A 19,631-nucleotide genomic window follows, 5' to 3' on the forward strand; every position below is an offset into this window, starting at 1 on the left:
TTCAATCAGTGATGAGTAGTAAGCTGTTCTGGCTTTGCGGAGGGCTTTCTTATAAAGCAACAAACTATTTCTCCAGGCTAAATGATGATCCTCTAAATTTGTGACACGCCATTTCCTCTCCAGATTACGAGTCATCTGCTTTAGGCTACGTGTTTGAGAATTATACCACGGAGTCAGGTACTTCTGATTAGAGACCTTAGTTTTCACAGGAGCTACAGTATTCAGAGTCGTACGTAGTGAGGAGGTGAAATTATTAACAAGATAATCGACCTCTGTTGGGGTAGCGTTCAGATAGCTGCTCTGCTCTGTGTTGGTACAGGGCATTGACGATGATAACAGTGGGTGGATTATATTCTTAAACTTAGTTACAGCGCTTTCAGAAAGACATCTACTTTGATAAAGTCCACTCTCCACTGCTGCGTAATCAATTATTGTAAATGTAAATGTTATCAAGAAATGATCAGACAGGAGGGGATTTTCAGGAAACACTGTTAAATGTTCAGTTTCTATGCCATATGTTAAAACAAGATCTAGAGTGTGATTAAAGTGGTGGGTGGGTTCTTTTACATTTTGAGAGAAACTAATTGAGTCTAACAACAGATTAAATGCCATGTTGAGGCTGTCATTTTAAGCATCTACATGGATGTTAAAATCACCCACAATAATTATTTTATCTGAGCTCAGAACTAAATTAGATATAAAGTCTGAGAAATCAGACAGAAACTCTGTGTAAGGCCCAGGTGGACGATAGATGATAACTAGGGGTGGGTTTTTATAATCGATTTATCGATTAAAATCGATTCTGGCTTGGATAACGTAAAATCGATTCGTTAAAATCCTGAATCGATTTTTTTATATAAATTTATTTTGCCCAAAATGCCAGAATCTCTGGTGAAATCTCACAAAATTTCAACAACCACCAAACAGCTAAGACAGTAAATGAGAGCAGGAACACGGATTCTGCACAAAGATGTAAACACACAGCGCGGACCCGCGGATCAGAATCAGTGAGATGTCGCCTTTCTCAGCTGACGGTCGGGGCTGAAAGCCGACAGCTCGCTGATTCTGATCCGCGGGTCCGCGCTGTGTGTTTACGCCCTTTTTGCGCTGATCATAAAGCTGTTAGTTTTATCTCTCTCAATACTGGCTGAACCAGCAGCAAAAGAAGATCCAAACTACGCTTCACATAAACATCGTCATGAATTCCCTCTTACTTTTGCTGTTTTGCTTCCACCACACAATAAAATCACACTTCATGCACAGCTCTCTCTCTCCCTCTCTCTCCCTGTCTGTCTGTTTTCTGCATTATTCGCTTGCTTGTTACGCACAAGTCTACCGTTGTTTACAGGCTGTCGGCCGACATTTTTTTTTTCGTTTTACATACTTCCGAAAAGAAAACCTAATTTCTGCCGTTCAATATTGAACAAATTTCAACTTTTTAAAATTATGCAAAATGCAAAACACTGTGTCTCTAATAAAACCGCTGTAACTTCAGAGGTAACGTTCATGTGTTGATTAATGGTTTTCTTTCGTTTTTGATGTACTGCAGAATATTTTTATTAAATCCCAGGCCAGGAAAATTGCCTTCATGTTTTTCTGTGTTTTATCTTCAGCTACTTTGACACAAAGGCATCTGCTGTGATGCTCACACCTTTGATAAAGGTGTCAGCTTCCTTTTCATTGATACAAAAATATGTAAATGTACTGATCTGAATTATAATATTTCTGACTGTCAAAATTTCCCAGATTCAAATCGAATTGAATCGAATCGAATCGTGGATCGAATCGATTCGGGACCTTGTGAATCGGAATTGAATCGATTCTAGAAATCAGTGACGATACCCAGCCCTAATGATAACAAGTAAGACTGGTTTCTGAGTTTCACAGCTGGGGTGGACAATGTTAAGCATCAGGCTTTCAAATGAATTAAAAGTCTGTCTGGGTCTTTGGTTGATTAATAAGCTGGTGTAAAATTGCTGCCACACCTCCCCCTCGGCCTGTGCTTCGAGATTTCTGGTAGTTAGAATGACTCGGGGGTGTTGATTCATTTAAACTAACATAATCATCCTGCTGCAACCAGGTTTCTGTAAGGCAGAGTAAATCAATTTGTTGATCAATTATTAAGTCATGTACTAACAGAGACTTGGAGGAGAGAGACCTAATATTTAATAATCCACATTTCACTGTTTTACTCTTTGGTTCAGATGTGGATACTGTATTGTTCTTTCTTTGTAAATGTTTAAGTTGTTTGTTGCTGGTTTTTAGTTTGTTTTTTGACTTTTTGGAAGCTGACACAGTCTCTATGGAGATGGGTTTTTGGGGGGGGTAGCAGGAGGAGAGAAGCTGCAGAGAGGCGTGTAAGACTGCAACTCTGCTTCCTGGTCCCAACTCTGGATAGTCATATTTTCAGGGGTTTAATAAATTTGTCCATATTTCTAGAAATGAGAGCTGCTCCATCCAAAGTGGGATGGATGCCGTCGCTCCTAACAAGACCAGGTTTCCTCCAGAAGGTTTGCCAATTATCTATGAAGCCCACATCGTTTCTGGTACACCACTCAGACAGCCAGCAATTTAAGGAGAACATGCGGCTAAACATGTCACTCCTGGTCTGATTGGGGAGGGGACCAGAGAAAACTACAGAGTCCGACATTGTTTTGGCAAAGTTGCACAGCGATTCAATATTGATTTTAGTGACCTCCGATTGGCGTAACCGGGTGTCATTACTGCCGACGTGAATTATGATTTTACTGAATTTACGTTTACCCTTAGCCAGCAGTTTTAAATTTCCCTCAGTGTTGCCTGCTCTGGCCCCTGGAAGACAATTGACTATGGTTGCCGGTGTCTCTAGCTTCACATGTCTGGACCCCCTTCAGTTCGCTTATTAAACTGCCCCACAAGGCCAGTAACATTGTGGGGATGGAGCTGGGCTCTCTAAAGGTGGTGTTGCAGATTCAGATATTGACAATGCTGGATAATACCTCCCACCCACTCTGTGACGTGTCAGTCACAGGAGCACATTCATTGAGGAATGTACCACTGAACGACACAGGAAATGATTCCTGCCTGTGACCTTCTCTCTGTACAATTCATCCAGTTAAAGTACAAGTACACGCTGCAATAGTTACACTGTTAATATCTTCACATCATCTACAGAGAAAATTACAGTTAATATGATAAAAAGGACACGTCATTGTCAATCTTATCTATTTAATTTTGTGTAATATACTGGGATATTTGTAATTAGAGCCATTTGGATTTATTAGAGCTATTTTGTCATCATTTGTAACATTTTTATATATTGTAATATTCAATTTAGTTTAGGGTCTGTTGTTGCTGTCTGGGAGCAACTGTGACCACATCATTTCTTCTGGGATTAACTAAGCATTCTGATTCTGATAAACTGTAGTCAACAGGGTGTATGAAATGATTATATATATAAAATAAAGAAATGACCTGTTTTGAAAGTGTTTTTGTTGTTTTACCTACATTACACTCAATCCAGTTCTTTTTAGCTACCTGAAGTATTTTTATAGAAATGTAATGCATTGTTTGATGTAATTTCTGCTGCCCTCTTGGCCAGATCTCTCTTGGAAAAGACATTTTTAATTACACTTTGTTACCCATATAAATAAAAGCTATATAAAAGTCTCTTCGCCAACAAAGTGTTTACAGCTTCTGCATTATAGCAGGAATGATGTTTCTGGCTTAAAATAACTTAAAATGCTACAGAGGCTTTCACAAAAGATATGTTTGACAAGTGTTTCACAGGTTATAGGACAACAAGTCATTTAAATAAAATATAGTGATGGGATTTCTAGCTCATTTTAGAGAACCGGCTCTTTCAGCTCCCAACGGGCTCTTCAGGTTGTTTTGTTGCTTTAATTAATTTATTATTAACAACAATGTAAAATTATGCACGAAAGGAATTACTAATGTAAAAAAATGTGGTTTTATTTATATATGTTTATATATAAATATATACGCTGGCCCCCAGAGACAAAACACGTACAAACTCCAAAACACTTTTCTAGCGTTAACTGAACTTCAAAACAGAGCTACCTAGATCACTTAAATGACACAATTGAAAGCATATGTGTATTGTTTTTGTATTTATACACAAGCACTCATATATATTCAAATAATTAAAAACAAATGTTCATTTACCTGTTATTACCACACACCATTACCACACGTCCTGTGGATGTACAGAAAAGGGAAATAGTAGCAAACCTCAGGCAGAGATGCTCAAAGATAAATTAACCACACAGTGATAACTGCTTTTGGTTAAACTGCCGATCTGCCTGTTTCATAAAATTCTTCAAATCATGTTAAAAACAGCTTCAGCTTTGTGTTCAGAGTATTGTGTGCTTAGTATCATGAGCACTTTATGACTTAAGACCATATATCCTAATAAAGAGGTTGCCTTAGTTTACACTGAAGACATAACTGATGCTTATCCACTCCACTCTTATACTGATGTCTGTACACTGTGGTCGGCGTATGGTTACACTGAAAAGCCATATTATTGTCTAAGGTATGTAATGTTATTTTTCTTTCTGACTAACCTTATAAAACACACACAAAATGCACTGTGGCTGCAACATGTATACCTTATATCGTGTGTGCATCCAATTTCTGTTAACTTGCAGTTAAGTGAGTTAACAGAAATTGCCTACATCCCTAATACAGAAATGTACAGTAGTTAAAACTATTTGCTCCTCGTATATGCATCCCACATCGTTTACATGTAAAACTTGATTTATAAAGCTATATGCAGCCACACTGAGTTAACAATTCAAGATGGCAACAGTGAACATAAACAGTGGTTAAATGTTTAAGCTCTCCTGCCACTCAATAAAAAAGCCGTCCATAGAGCACTGACACATCTGTGTACATGTCTCAGCACTGATCTATATTGCTAGTACAGACTTGTAGCTAGAAAGACCACTGATCAGTGGCCATGAGAAGCATTCACAGAGAGTTGGGGAAGGGCTGCAATCACAATCACAGCAGACAACATAAGGCTTCAGAATTATTTAAAAGAACTAGTATGCAAACTATAAGTAGACATAACAGCAGAAATTTAGTGTAGTATTCATAATTAATGTCATAATTATTAATTAATCATTCATAATTATATTTCCATTACTGTATAATCAGTTGGTATCACACCAACAGTCAGTACACACAGACTACTCAAGCAGGTAGAGCTGAATTATGACTTTCCAAGGTATTTATTATTATTATTATTATTATTATTAGTGTAAATGAGGCTTCATATCTACATATCGAGTGAGCCAAACCATTACAGTGATGGCCACTGAAGCATCATCTTTGTGTCTATGACTCGATGTCTGAGGCAGTTTGATGTGACCTGAGGACGTCCTTTGCACTGTAATACTACAGGTTGTTCTGCTGTTGTTACCTGATGCCTTGATCCTGTTTTCTGATGGAGAAATAAAGATTTTGATGATTTGGTTTATTTGTGAATGTGTGTGTCTGTCTGTCCCTGTGTGTACTTGTCAAGAGTGGTTAGTACAGGGAATTGCAAACATGACCAGCGTGACACAGAGCAGGAAGTAGGCCAGAAGGGGATTAAATAACTACTGTGCCCCCCCATCCCCCCACCCCCTTCTCCTTGCAGCCATATGTGTATTCTGTGTGTGTGTGTGCGTGTGTGTGTGTGTGTGTGTGTGTGTGTAGTTGGTGAACACTGACAGAGAAAGCCAAGCCCCCACTGTCATATTACTCCTCCTCCAGTTAGTGCTGTGGTATGACGTCACCTTAAGCAAACAATATTTGCAAGTGTGTGTGTGCGTGTGTGTGTGTGCGTGTGTGTGTGTGTGTGTGTCTGTGTGTGTGTAGCACATGTCCACTGCATTTTTTTCTGTATTGATTAAATCAATGAATCAGCATTTACATCCTTAAAATTCGTTTAAAATCACTGAAACTGGTTCATCCATTCAAAGCTCTTGTGTCAGTTTTTCCGTCTATTCTGCAAAATGTACCAGTAATCTACAATTTAATCAGTTTTATATAGTACCAAATCACAACAACGTTTCCCTCAAGAAACCTTGTTGTAAGGTGAAGACCCCACAGTAACACAGAGAACACGCCAACAATCAGACAACTGCCTTTGTGCAAGAATTTGGCAACAGTGAGAAGGAAAAACTCCTTTTTACCACCACAGTCGGACTCAGGCAGGGGCTGCAATTTGCTGCAACCAGTTAGGGGTGAGGGGGTGAGGGGAGGGAGACAGTACAGAAGACATGCTGCGGAAGTGAGAGGATGTGAACTGAGATGACTGAAGAAAAAAAACACACTCATCACGGGAACTCCAGGCAGCCTAGGCCTACCTGATCCAGCCCTAACTCGGCTTTAGCAAAAAGGAAAGCTTCAAATTTAATCTTAAAAGTAGAGATAGAAGAAGGACCTGAGAGCTGAAGGCTCTGCCTCCCATTCTGCTTTTAAACTGTTAAACTAAAAAGGGGTTTGGGGGGAGTTTTTAGTTAAGCTGATAATAATGAATGACGATACTCCAGCCAAGGAGTAATACTTGCATAAAGTAGTTTTTCAGCATCACTCTAAGGCAGGATATTTCTAATTTAGAGATGCTGTGCAAATGCAAGAAAACACCTTCTAAAAGTAGCGGTGATGCTCTCTCTGTCTTGAACTTTATATTTGAAATAAAAGCAGTTATCCTGTTTATAAACAAGATTTGTTGCTTACACAGAGAGAAACAGGAGTAGATGTAGATGTTAGTCCCCCTGGTGACATGAAAGCAAACTGGAAGCAAGATTTTGATTTATTACAACCTTTAAAAACACTCTTAATGCAAAAATTCCTAAATGTAAAAATGAAAAAGAAACATGTGTTAAAGTGCATTTTGTACACACTGGTCCTGCAAACACATTTAAGAAGACTGGACTTATTTAAAGCAGGAAATGATGTCATCAGAATTATGGCTAATATAGCAGTCAATTAAGTGTGCTCCTTAAAAGTGCTACTGCTATTTCATTTAGTGCTCTGCTCTCTGTAGGTCAAATATATCCAATCTGTAACTAACTGACTTTAACTAAATGTTAACATGAAAGTAAAGCTTCAAAACAACGTTTGCAGATTTAAGAATGCACTACGACTACATGTTGTTGGTCTCTGTTGTCATGAAACTCAATGATCCCTGAAATCTAATCTTTAGTCTAAAAAACAAAATAGAAATTAATTATTATGTGAACATGGAATCCAATAAACAGTCCAAAAAGCCAAACCTGAGGTTTAAGGTCTTTAAAAAATGACCTTAAACCTCAGGTTTCTTCTGATGTCCAGCTTTAAATAATGCATTTGCATAGTGATCAAACTGAACGGTAAGCGAGGTATTTACCTCCTTGAGACAGCCCATGAAGTTGTTGCTAACTGGAGAACCAGGCAGGTCGGCTGTGCTGGGGCTCCCACCCACATAGAAGAAGTCATCAGAGCCCAGCATGGTGTAATCCTCCTGGGTGTAGCCTGTAGTCGTCAGAATCCCATCCACTGATATCGTCACCTGGCAAAAAGGAGTAAAAGCGTGGTGAGGCAGAATATTTTTGTTTTGAGTTTAAGATAGAGCGGTCGCTGCTATTTGAGAGCAGACTCACACCTGGTTTATCTGTGTTACTGATGACATGAGACAGATGATGAGAAAGTTATGCCAGACCATTTGATTTCTCTCTTTTTTCAGTTAGTAAATTTCTGTTTGATTGAATATTTCTTTGTTGAAACGATGTTTCTTATATCGCTAGAAGGCCTGTTTGTTGTGCCACGTTTATAAGAAAAATGAATTTGTGGATTGAGCATCAGAGTTGAGAATGTGGATTAGCACAAGGCCAAACAGCTTATTCTGTGACGGACTCTTGTGCTGAGCTGCTGTTACCCCAGGTGCAGTGCTGACAATCCAATGCCTGATGGGCACTTGATTAGGAGCACCTATGAGCATGGACCTAGTGATCAGCTGATATCTGCTCACATCTGACTGAGGGCCAGTGCCACAGGGCATCATCAAGCTAGTGTATTGAAAGCCAAGATTCATTTAGCAGAGGACGTCAGAGGTGTGCCAAAATGAAAACACAGGAAGAAAGTGGTTTGAGCCGAGGTTTGCAGGATGATATGGCTGGTGGCTCTCTACCCATGAACATTTGTGAGAGACTGAACAGTCAATCTCCAGACTCCTAGAGCAGCCATGACTGCCCTTTACTGTGTACTATGTACATATGGATGAACCTGCACATGTGGAGGAACATTATGCTCAGCAATGAGTCCAGATTCTGTCTACAGCAGTTGGATCATATGGTGATTGTTGCACTGATAATAGATAACTGTGATGGTGTCGGACGTCATCTCCCTCACTGGTAAAAAAGGCTTGTCATCATTGGAGGGGAGGCAACTTCAATGCAGGGAGATAGTGAGATACAATCTGTAACCAGTGGCTATGTATGGTTCTTCCACATGATACTGAGGCCCTGTTTGTCAAATGGATCAACTGTTAAATTCCCAACATGTCTTGTTTCTTCAGACTTCAATCATCCAATGACACCAACCAAGAGTCAATAGCACAAAGCTGCTTGGCATTGGCAGCTCAGATACTCAACTCTGCTGCTCAACCCACAAATCAAACTTCCCTACAAATGTGGCACCATTTAAACAGGCTTATCAACAGTTTAAGGTTTGCCAAGAAGCACTGTTAAAACAAAGAAATAATCGATCAATCACTTTGTGCTAAGTTTGCTGTCTGTGTAAAATAGTAAAACAATATGTTAACTGAATGGATTTAGCTTCAAGCAACAAAAACATGCATTAATGTTCATATGTAACTAGTAATCAAGCAAGCAGATGATTTGATTTTCTGTTGCGTGTAAATATATATAATAAATATAGAAAAGAAAATAATGAGGATGAAACCAACCAACCAAGAGGAAAGAAATGCTGAGCGCGCAGAATAAAAGAGTGCAGGTCACATAGCAGGATATGGGGAAATGTAGCAATATTGTAATAATAAGGTATAAAGTGATATTTCTGTGAGGACCTCTGGTTCTACTGGTAAGATTTATGGTTTAAAAAGATGTTACCAGAGAACTCTGGACTTAAATCTTCCAGCTGCATGTCTTGCATGCCAATAACTCAACTGCCAAAGCAGTAATATATGACAGGAAAACCAATGACCCAAAATATCATCATCATCATCATCTGTGATCCTATTTGCATGAGCTTATTTCATAATTAGCAGAAGAATTCTTGTTTTCAAAGGTCACGTTGACCTTCGACCATCAAAGGAGAACATTTGTGCCGAAGTTGAAGAAAATAGTATTAGATTAGGCAAGCTGCTTCTTTAGCATGCTAAAGCTCACTAACAGCTCAGGTAGTGTTGTTTCCAGAGAGATACATTTTCTTTGAAGACTTCTTTTCTCGTATTTACAAGTCTGTTCAATCAGTGTGTAATTACCTCAAAGCCAGTACTGTTACTGCAGCAGGTACTTATCTATTATGCTCCAGCATCCTGCTCTATTTCATATTTTCCATATAATTTTACGGGATATAAACAGTATACAGTAAACTATTATCTGAGTTGTAATGTGGATTAGTCTCTGTTTCATGAAGCTTATATCTTTCCTTACAGTTTTTCTGTTACAAGATTTGCCATTTGGTTATTATACCAATAGGTGAACATTCAACATAAACAGGTTGATGTCAGCCTAATCTTAATCAGGTTGATGTTAAGAAGTTAACAAGAAATTCCAAAATGAAAAACATGAAGTTAATTTAAAACAAAAGGAAGAAGAGACTAAAAGGAAAATGAAGAAGTGAGCAAAGGAGCCAAAGAAAGCCTAGATCAGAAGAGCAAAGTGAACCTGCTCCCTTGTTTTTAGAGGAGTGCTATCTAAGGGCACAAAAGACATAAAAGAGGAAAGATCGAAGTACACAGCAAACCAAAACGACGATATAAGAATGATATCTACCATACAATGGAGTTTGTTTATCACACCATATCCAATGCCTGTTTGCTTTGCAGAAAGATGGGGTGGGTAAGACAAGTTTATATGACTGAGCAGCGGCTTTGTTCATACAAAGTATGTCAGTTGATACAAAGTGGCAAAGGACAGACTCATGAGTGTAAAAACGACCCACAGATGCATTCATGACTTAAACTTATAGCTTTGTTGCTAGTGGCAGTCAGCAGGACTACCAGCCTGTTTGTAGCTGTCAGTGTGCTGTCGTCCTTGTGTTCTACAGGGTATATTCAGCTGCTGTTGACCAAAACACTGACCTGTTCATATCTTAAAGTACACCTGTGTGCCTTACCTGCCGGAGGTTGCGGGTCACTTTGACATCGTGCCATGAGTTGTCATTAAACTTCCCATTGACCGGCTCCACAATGGCTTCAAAGGCTCCAGAGCCCAAGTTGATAACGAGGGAGACAGCTCCGTCCTTTAGCGCCAGATTGACGTAGTCAGCTGACTTGCCGGTGTGAAGAATAAGGCCGTTCCGCTGCCACGTCTTAAAGGAGAGTGTGATTTCATCGCTACTGCTCTGGATTGGGTTCTGGGAGAGATCGTAGCAGAAGTACTCTGAGCCGCGGAAAGTCGCCACATTCTCTTCTCTTGCTATAGTAAGAAAAAAAGATTGTAGTGAAGAATATGTTTCAATAAAGGTTAACATTTTAATCTTTTTTACATTATATAACATAATAATGAATATATGTATTATATAATAAAGATATAATATAATAATATCTTTATCATATTTGTATTTACAGGATTTTTTTCTTTCTTTTTTGCTTACTAAGCAATCGGGTGAATATAAAAGAAAAGAAAGAAAAAAACAGGTTGAATAAATTAGGATAGGTCAGTTAAACCATAAAGATATTCTTAGGTGAATAAAAGGAATATCAATGTGATAACTGTATAAATATGACCCTTCAAAAATATCGGACATGACAGAGCAAAAAGCAAAACCTGCAAAACCAGGTGCTGAGAGGAACAGAAAGGTGTTATTCTCAATTAACTTTCTGTCTCTAAAGCAACAATGCTGGACACTTTGATCAAACAATGTTACCAGAGGACTCCAATACAAGGAGCTGCATGAGTACAGGTTTCATCTATTTCATTGGGGGTGTTGTTTAGAAACAATATGCACACTGACTTCATCATCATCATCAAAATAACAACAACAACAACAACAACAATAATAGGTTAGACAGTGAAACATGCAAACATGACAAAGGAAGTATGAGCCTGCTGAACACCTGAAATCTGTTAATAAGGAATTTTTTTTTAGATAGATTTACTAATGTGTTGTGACACCACAAAATTGGTTTGGTGTAAATAAAAAAAATACTGGTGATACAGTCCCGATCAAAAGTTTAAGAACACTTGAAAAAATGGCAAAAACTCATATTTTGCATCGTTGGACCTTAATGTTCCAAGTTGAACTTCAACATGCAACAAGAAGAAATGGGAGTGAGACAAAGCATTTTTCTAAGCATGCAGTTTATTGAAAACAATGCTTGAATACAGAGGAGAGGAGAACGTGCACAGTGCTGAACGGCTTCAGTGCTGATGCACTCGATGTCCAGGATGTGCTCGCATTTGTCTCTGGAAGCAGGCTTGACTGTTTAACTAAGGCTACGTCCACACGTACACGGGTATTTTTGAAAACGGAGATTTTCCGTTTTCGTTTTAAAAAATAATCCCGTCCACACGTAAATGCAGAAATGAAGGAAAACGCTGCTAGGAACATGTCAAAGCAGCAGGTGGCGCTATATTCCTAACCGTGCAGAAATGTTGGCCAATCAGAAGTCTAGAAGCCTCGGTGGGAAAAAGTAAACAAAGCTGGGGCATAGAAGCAGAACCGAGTCGTATGTGTGGAGGGACAGTAACTGTGTGTGTATATGTAAGCATTTAAACACTGCAGAGACAATTAACAGTAACAGTATTGTAGAAATTCATTTAACCGAAACAATAACGTGGCGCACAGTGTGACGTCAAAAAAGGCGCACACCTTTGACGCTGCGTTTTCTCCGTTTTTCTCGTCCACACGTAAATGCAAAAACGGAGTTTTCAAAAATATCCACCCTGGCCGGAGTTTTTAAAAATCTCTGTTTTCAGTGACCGAAAACGCCGTTTACGTGAGGACGAAAGGTGCAAACGCATAAAAAAATCTGCGTTTTCAAAAATACCCGGGTACGTGTGGACATAGCCTAAGAGTAATATGAATCTTAAGTCAGTTTCATGAGCGTGTCCATGAACCATTAACAAACTTTGGAGCGGAGGAGAGCAGCTTTCTCAGAATGAGGACAGTCTTCTAGTTTTCAATGGGAGACTGACAGCAGATCGGCGTGCTAGAAGCATTGCCAATAGCTCTGCTTTCACTGCTTTGATATCACTTACATTTATTGTAAACATGCAGTACACAGTACAAGCAATTTACTCTGTGATTTATCGTCTTAACCGATATGTTTTTTAAAAGTTTTTTCTTTTAATAACTCATTTAGCACAAGGAAAGTATTGATGATGCTGTCGTGGTACTGAGTCTATGACCCAGTGTTTCTGCTTCTTGTGCTCTCATGTGGCATTTAGCTTGAGTTTAGTTTCTTAGGTTATTGTTCATTTTAGTCATTTGTGCCTCCCTGTGTAGTTAGCATGTATGCTAGGTTCTGTCTCCATGTTTACTCATCTGTTTCCCACGTGTATCTCTCCTTCTGTCTGCTCCCTGCATTCATTCAGTCCATGTCTTAGTGTGTGTCTGTTTGTTTCCTGTTTTATTTTGATAGTCTCCTATCCTGTGTGCATTATGTTCAGTTATTTTCCTGTCCCGTTAGTCTGATTAGTTCCAGCTGTGTTTCCTCCGTTTCCCATTCTCTGGTTATCCTCTGTGTATTCAGTCCTGTGTCTTCCTCTGCTTGTTGTCACGTCGTCCCTCGTTGCAATGAGGTTTCACTGTGCTCCTCAGTTTCCTCATTACTCCCAGCTTCTAGCTTGGAGTTCCTAGTTTCCCATTTTAGGTTGTGGTTTTTTGTATCTAGTACTTGAGTTTTGAACTGCCAATAAAGCTGCCTCTTTCAGTTTACTCCCCTTGTGTGTGAGTCCTCCATTTGAGTCCAACTCCTGCCTCTGCCTGTCACACAGCGATCTGTGACAGTATCTCTAGTTTCATACAGAGGTATAAGCTCAACCAGCATGTTCAGATTAACATCAACAGAACCAAAGAAACAGTCCAAACAGAACAGAAAACCAGTCCAGAGGGTTGGCCTGGCCAAGGGGCAAAATCGAGGCCACGTAGCGATTAAGGGGACTGACGGGGAAGAACAGTTCTTGGGGTCAACCATGGAGCCACCAGTGGCTTGGCAGGAGGCTGTCAGTGGATGTGGAGATGATTCACTCAAGGCAAATGTTGACAGAGACAATGGTGCAACTCAGGTGGCAACTGCGAGGGTCAACGTTAATAGAGAGGAAGACACCTTTGACAGGAGGTCAAAGATGGCAGTGAAGACTCTCAGGTGGCATGGCTGGAGGCGGAGCGGCAGAGGAAGGTACCCGTTAGGTGGTGAGGGCGAGGGCAACGAGACACTCCTGATGACCACCCCTGATGACCACCTCCAATGAGCCCTTCAACTCTTACAAGACTTTTAGTAGATCCCCCTATGGTATCAATTTCAAAATCCTACATTGCCTCATTCTCAAGTTACCACATTGATGAGCTTGGGTGTAAATGCTGCCCACCTGCCACTAGTGTGGATGCTGTGATGTCAGCGCTGAATGGGTAGGTTTTATTTTAAGTTAGTGTGTCGTGTTGATACCTCGTTTACAGTGTTGGGAAGGTTACTTTTAAAATGTATTCCATTACAGATTACAGATTACATGCCCCAAAATGTATTCTGTAACGTATTCCGTTACGTTACTCAATGAGAGTAACGTATTCTGAATACTTTGGATTACTTAATATATTATCATGCTGTTTACAACTACATGAATGTACTATTGCTGTGATTTATTACTGTTACTGAAGGTCCGCGGCTCCGAACCGTAGTAAAGGGACCTCTGGCTAATACGGTGGGTTCTGTGTCGGCTCGTAGCTGAAAACTAGCTTTACTTTGTTGTCTGGGTCAACTTTGCTAGCAGAGACAGAGAGAGGCGTTGAAAGGCTGCTCCAACAGAACTTATTGTTTCAGAGGAAAACACGAACACGGTGTACAGTCGAGTCTTAATAGCTTACTTACAGCTGGGCTCGTCAGGCTCTCTTCTTGGCTGCAGTGGTTATTATTATATTTACATGCTTCCAGCTCCCGTTTCTGCTCGATGACAGCTCGTACTTTTCCTTTTTCTCCCTCCCTCGCTCACAGACACATAACGTGTATGGCAGTCCATTCTCCCTGCAGCACGGACTACACTGCCCATGATGCTACATTCTTTAGAGCTATACCTGTAGCATTCTGCCTGTTAGCTTAGCACAACAACAACAAAAAGGCCTCTCTCACCCAGGAAACACACAGAGAGAGAGCGTCACCCTGTAACCATGGTAACTGTAACACTGCTGCCTGGAACAACAGAACGTAGCTGTCAAACAAAACCCAAACAGTCCTGACCCGCCACAATATGAAACAGGGAAGTACCGCCGTGTAATCCATTTATTTCAACAAAGTAACTGTATTCTAAATACCACCTTTTTAAACGGTAACTGTAACGGAATACAGTTACTCATATTTTGTATTTTAAATACGTAACGGCGGTACATGTACTCCGTTACTCCCCAACACTGGTTGTTTATGTCAATGTTTGTACAGTAATGTTTATGTTAGCTTACCTGTCGGAAACCTCTCATGGATGATGCTTGCTAAGCTAACACTTTCATCTTTGTTAGCTAATGAGTGAAACACAATAGTAAACCAGTAAAGGAGGGGCTACCCTGTCTCCTAGTTTTGTTTCTCACATTAATATTACTGTTTATTCTGAATAGTAAACCTCTCACTCCGGAGCATGTCCACTGCAATCATAAATTCATGAACTAAATCATCTGTAAACTGACTGGAAATATAAACCCTTTTATTTTAGTTTCAAGCTTTGTTTAAACTTCTGGACAGAAGCATGTTTAGTTTAGGTAGTTTTTTTGTTTAAATACTATTAGAACGTAGAGCCAGTTGGGTACTGGACCCTAGAACAGCGGGTTTTCACACAGATCGTGGAGATAAGAGTTATTAAAATAACTGTTGACTAATCGACTAATTAAACACAAAAAGATTATTCTACTACCAAAATAATCTTTAGTTGCAGCTGAACATTCAGACCCAGTGTCCCCAGTCTTCCTCTGAATGCTGTTGAAGCTCTGTCAGAGGCGCGAGATGAAGATCTCATAGTGGTGACTTTCACTAACATTTACATTTAGAAGAACTCATCAGTAAGATTTTTTTGCTGCCAAACTGGCTACCAGCTTAGCCTGCAAACTGCCTCACATGGTGAGCCAAAGGCACAATCTCACAACGATAACTAAAAAGGCATTCAGACTGTTCATGGACTCTCCCTTCAAACACTGAGCACATACATGACAATCAAGTTCTCCATTAAGATCAGTTAAAGAAGTCAGTTCCCACAAAGCTGTAAATCAGGGGTCTCCAACTCCAGGCCTCGAGGGCCGGTGTCCTGCAGGTTTTAGATCTCACCCTGGGTCTACACACCTGAATCAAATGATTAGTTCATTCCCAGGCCTCTGGAGAACCATAAAACATGTTGTTAGGTAATTTAGCCATTTGAATCAGCTGTGTTGGATCAAGGACACATCTAAAAACTGCAGGACACCGGCCCTCGAGGCCAGAAGTTGGAGACCCCTGCTGCAAATTAACAGGAAAGGAAAAGGCTGAGAAAACTGCCTGTGTTTGATTGTGAAGGCACAAACTGACACAGACTGAAGGAGTAAATGATACAAACAAAACCACAGCCAAAGGCAGGGCTGATGGTACTCTGGGAACACAAGAATTCAAGTCTAAAATGTATAGGTCAGTATGAACCAGTACGAAAAAATATTTTCATATGAGAGGCAATAGGAAGTCGACCCTGCTAGAGGCTGGCCACCCTGGTACAAGTCAAGAACAGGGTCCCAGGGGCCCAAGAACCACCCGGCACACGAATGGCCTTACACAATATAACATGTAAGACCGGGAGGTACAGGTCTACTCCCGGAAGGAGCGAGCAAGCAAACAACTGGCTCAGTAGGCACCCCCATTCCCTACACCAGGCCACAGGATGGGAAGAAGTCTAGGGCCTACAATGGCAATGCCCTGGAACGCCACCAAGTCTGCAGCAGCACCGACCACCCCCACCACATAGAGGATACTGGAGTGTGCAAATGACTCCAAGGACTCATCTGCAATTCAATTCAATTCAATTCAATTCAATTTAGGTAGACCCTACAATAAAACCCAACAATCATATGACCCCCTATGAGCAGCACTTTGGCAACAGTGGGAAGGAAAAACTCCCTTTTAACAGGAAGAAACCTCCGGCAGAACCAGGCTCAGGGAGGGGCGGGGCCATCTGCTGCGATTGGTTGGGGTGAGAGAAGGAAGACAGGATAAAGACATGCTGTGGACAACACCACTCAGCTATAACAGACACATACAGTAAAGGGATCATATAAACTGTTTTGGGTGTCAGACAAGCTGCACCAAAACATGGTTGCTCTCTCACCTGAATGCCCCACCCCACCCAATTGCTCTAAGGGCACCAACAAGCCCTGGAGGCACAGACATCCTAACATGGGTCGACCCACCCGACATGCCAAGGTGGTCAGGGGGGTCCAGACCACCCTTGCACAAGGAGGGACTCAGTCAGAGACCAGGCCCACACCTGCCTCCACCAGGATGAGGCCACCCGCCACCACAAAAAACCCAGACCCCACATCCTCCACGGTGACCAACCAAGGCAGACACACAGACACTCCAAAACAGCAACCACAGCTCTCCAGCCCCCAGGGAGCCGCCATATACCAGTAGTCCCAGAGACCATCCCCATCCACCTGTAAGGCAAATAGGGAAACAAGACTACAGCTGACTCCTCTCACTAAGTAATGGAATTGATCAATGGGGACCAGAGAGAGACGAATTCATCCAGTTGGTTTTTAAAGAGGCAGACATTCTCTCCAGACTAATGTGATCAAAACTAGCAGCATGGCCTCTTCACCTGCCCATCCTGCATTTTCCTGCTCTTTGTGTCAGGTGTTTAGTTATTCCTCTGCCTCCTTTAGCAGTAATGATACTTGACGGTGAGGCGTAAGCGTAGGCCTAAAAAGATGCCTCCAGTTCACCACCAACCCATTCAAGTGCCTAACACACCACTCGGTGACACACCCACTGTGGATCAAACTCTGGTAACTGGCAATTCTGTTCTGAGACATGTGAAGCTAGAGACACCAGCAACCATAGTCAATTGTCTTCTAACGGCAAGAGCAGGAAACACTGAGGCAAATTTAAAACTGCTGGCTAAGGATAAATATCTGCAGAGGCTTATTTGAAGAGTTTCAGTCAGGTTTCAGAGCTCATCACAGCACAGAAACAGCTTTAGTGAAGGTTACCAATGATCTTCTTATGGCCTCTGACAGTGGACTCATCTCTGTGCTTGTCCTGCTAGACCTCAGTTTTTGAACGCGTTTGTTTTTGAATAACTATTGTGATTTGGTTCATAGTGATCTTGGTTCTCCCTCCCTCAGTGTTTATCTTCTATATTTAGTCAGTCTTTCTCTCCTTGTTTGCTTTAGTTTTGCTCCCTGACTCATTGTGTCTGATTAGTCCCAGCTGTGTTTCCCTCTGTCTGTTGTTGTGTTGTCCCATTTGCTGTTTGATTTTTCACTGTACCTCGTGTCCATCACAACTCCTAGCTTCTAGTTTTCTATTAGTTCATAGTTTCTTGGTTTCTAGTTTTTAGGTGTTGTGTTCTTATATCCTGTATTTAAGTTTGGCTCTGGCACATTAAGCCTGCTTCCTTTTATTACTCTGTTGTTTATGAGTCCTGCATTTGGGTCCTCGTCCTGCCTGCCACACAGCACCATACATGACAGTTTAGAGACTTGCCAATCATTGCATTCTGTTTTTATTTAGTTTTTACCCAGTGTTGCAGCTTTTCTTGCAATTGGACATGTGTTTAAAGCAGAGTTTTAAAAAAGTGTTTGTATTGTATGGATAGTATCGCATTTCATAACAAATGTATCTCCATTTCCTACTAATTGGAAAAGTCAGCACTGTGATCTCTGACTTGTGGTGACCCAGATGTTGATGTTTGCAGTCTAACATGGAGTCCAAAGCCAGTAGGTGGCTAAATCCTCTCTGTTTGTTTTATGTTGTGTGTATCTGTGCTGTCAACCTTCACACAAAGAAAATTTCACATATTTGGTACACCCAAGTGGCATGGCAGGATAACAGTGAGGCCAAAGAGCATAGAAGACACTCGTTAGACAGAAAGGAAAGTGTTATAAGTCTAAGTTTAGATTTTTAGTTGTTTGTGCATTTTCTTTGACAAACAAGCAAAAGACACACCAGATAGGCATTAATTATATCACAACATATTACACAAAAACTGCTATATGACTTTTACTGCTGACTTCTTCACTAACTGGAGCAGGATCACCAACAGTGGATGTGAATGACAGATTAATAGCAATAGGGGTGGGAATAAATAAATAAAAAAATAGGCGAGAAAATCCTCATCCCTCTGAGCTGAGAAAGCTTATCTGAGGGGAGGCTGATTGGTGCAGGATGGCTGAAGGAGGCAAAACAGAATAGGCTGAAGGGGAGTTTGTGACGATGAAGGGGGAAGGGTTTGGAGATAACCATCAGTAATTTCAGCATGCTGGTGGGTTTCCATTTGTTTGTTAGCTTGACCAGTGGTGCGTTGGGATGTCTGAACCAAACAGCATTGTGGGACTGAAACACAGAAGCGACAGGAAGGGGGGATGGAGCCTGTCAGGCATTAGCTCAACAACAAAAAGAAGTCAGTACTGCCATCTTGGTGGTGTCCAGAGAGTGGAGGCTGAGCTGCTCAGACAATAGGGTCTCCAATATTTACACACACAGAAAACACATGTGGCTAAAGATTAAACATCACTTTGTAACTGATGTTCACTTAAAAAAGCGAGAACATTAGAGCGACTGTATGGCAAAAATCAAAGAGATTAATATTATAATAAGAAGCTGAATGGCAAATATATGGCATGCATTATGCGACAACAGGAAATGGTGATAATATTCTATAAAATAATATGCAGAATGACCCGGAAGGGCAAGCAGCTTACTGGAAATAGACCACTGATTGTGGAGCATATTTCTCACTCATAATAACAACCATATTGTAGTACATCAAAGCTCCTGGCACTGCACTGGGACTCCACCATAAACGCAGAGGGGTGGCGCTGGCTCAGATGGGCTGAAGGGAATCGGAAGTTTCCTGGTTCCCTGGCTCCTCCAGCCTGCATGCCTAATATTTTTAGGCAAGATACAAACTCCAAGTTATGTGTGAATGTTAGGTAGAAAACAAAAGTGTGAATGGGTGTGAATATGTCAATGACATATATTGTATAAAGCACTTTGAATGCTCTATATAAGAATCAGTTCATTTACT

General features: G+C 40.8%; 1 protein-coding gene across 7 annotated transcripts in view; it reads right to left on the minus strand.

Moving 5' to 3' along the window:
• nrxn3a (neurexin 3a) overlaps positions 1-19,631 on the minus strand; it is a 190,859-nt gene that overhangs the window by 97,497 nt on the left and 73,731 nt on the right. For all 7 annotated transcript variants that reach the window (XR_014871261.1, XR_014871262.1, XR_014871263.1 and 4 more), the window contains exons 6-7: positions 10,333-10,634; positions 7,382-7,543 (exon numbers count right to left, since the gene is read on the minus strand). Coding sequence is in view for 4 of the 7 variants with exons in the window: in XM_085144003.1 (XP_085000129.1) it covers positions 7,382-7,543; positions 10,333-10,634 (464 nt within the window). In the remaining 3 variants the exon portion in view is untranslated. The remainder of the gene's footprint in view (positions 1-7,381; positions 7,544-10,332; positions 10,635-19,631) is intronic.

The sequence above is a fragment of the Neolamprologus multifasciatus genome, chromosome 19 (assembly GCF_963576455.1).
Source record: "Neolamprologus multifasciatus chromosome 19, fNeoMul1.2, whole genome shotgun sequence".
In the NCBI taxonomy this organism is placed as follows: Eukaryota; Metazoa; Chordata; class Actinopteri; order Cichliformes; family Cichlidae; genus Neolamprologus; species Neolamprologus multifasciatus.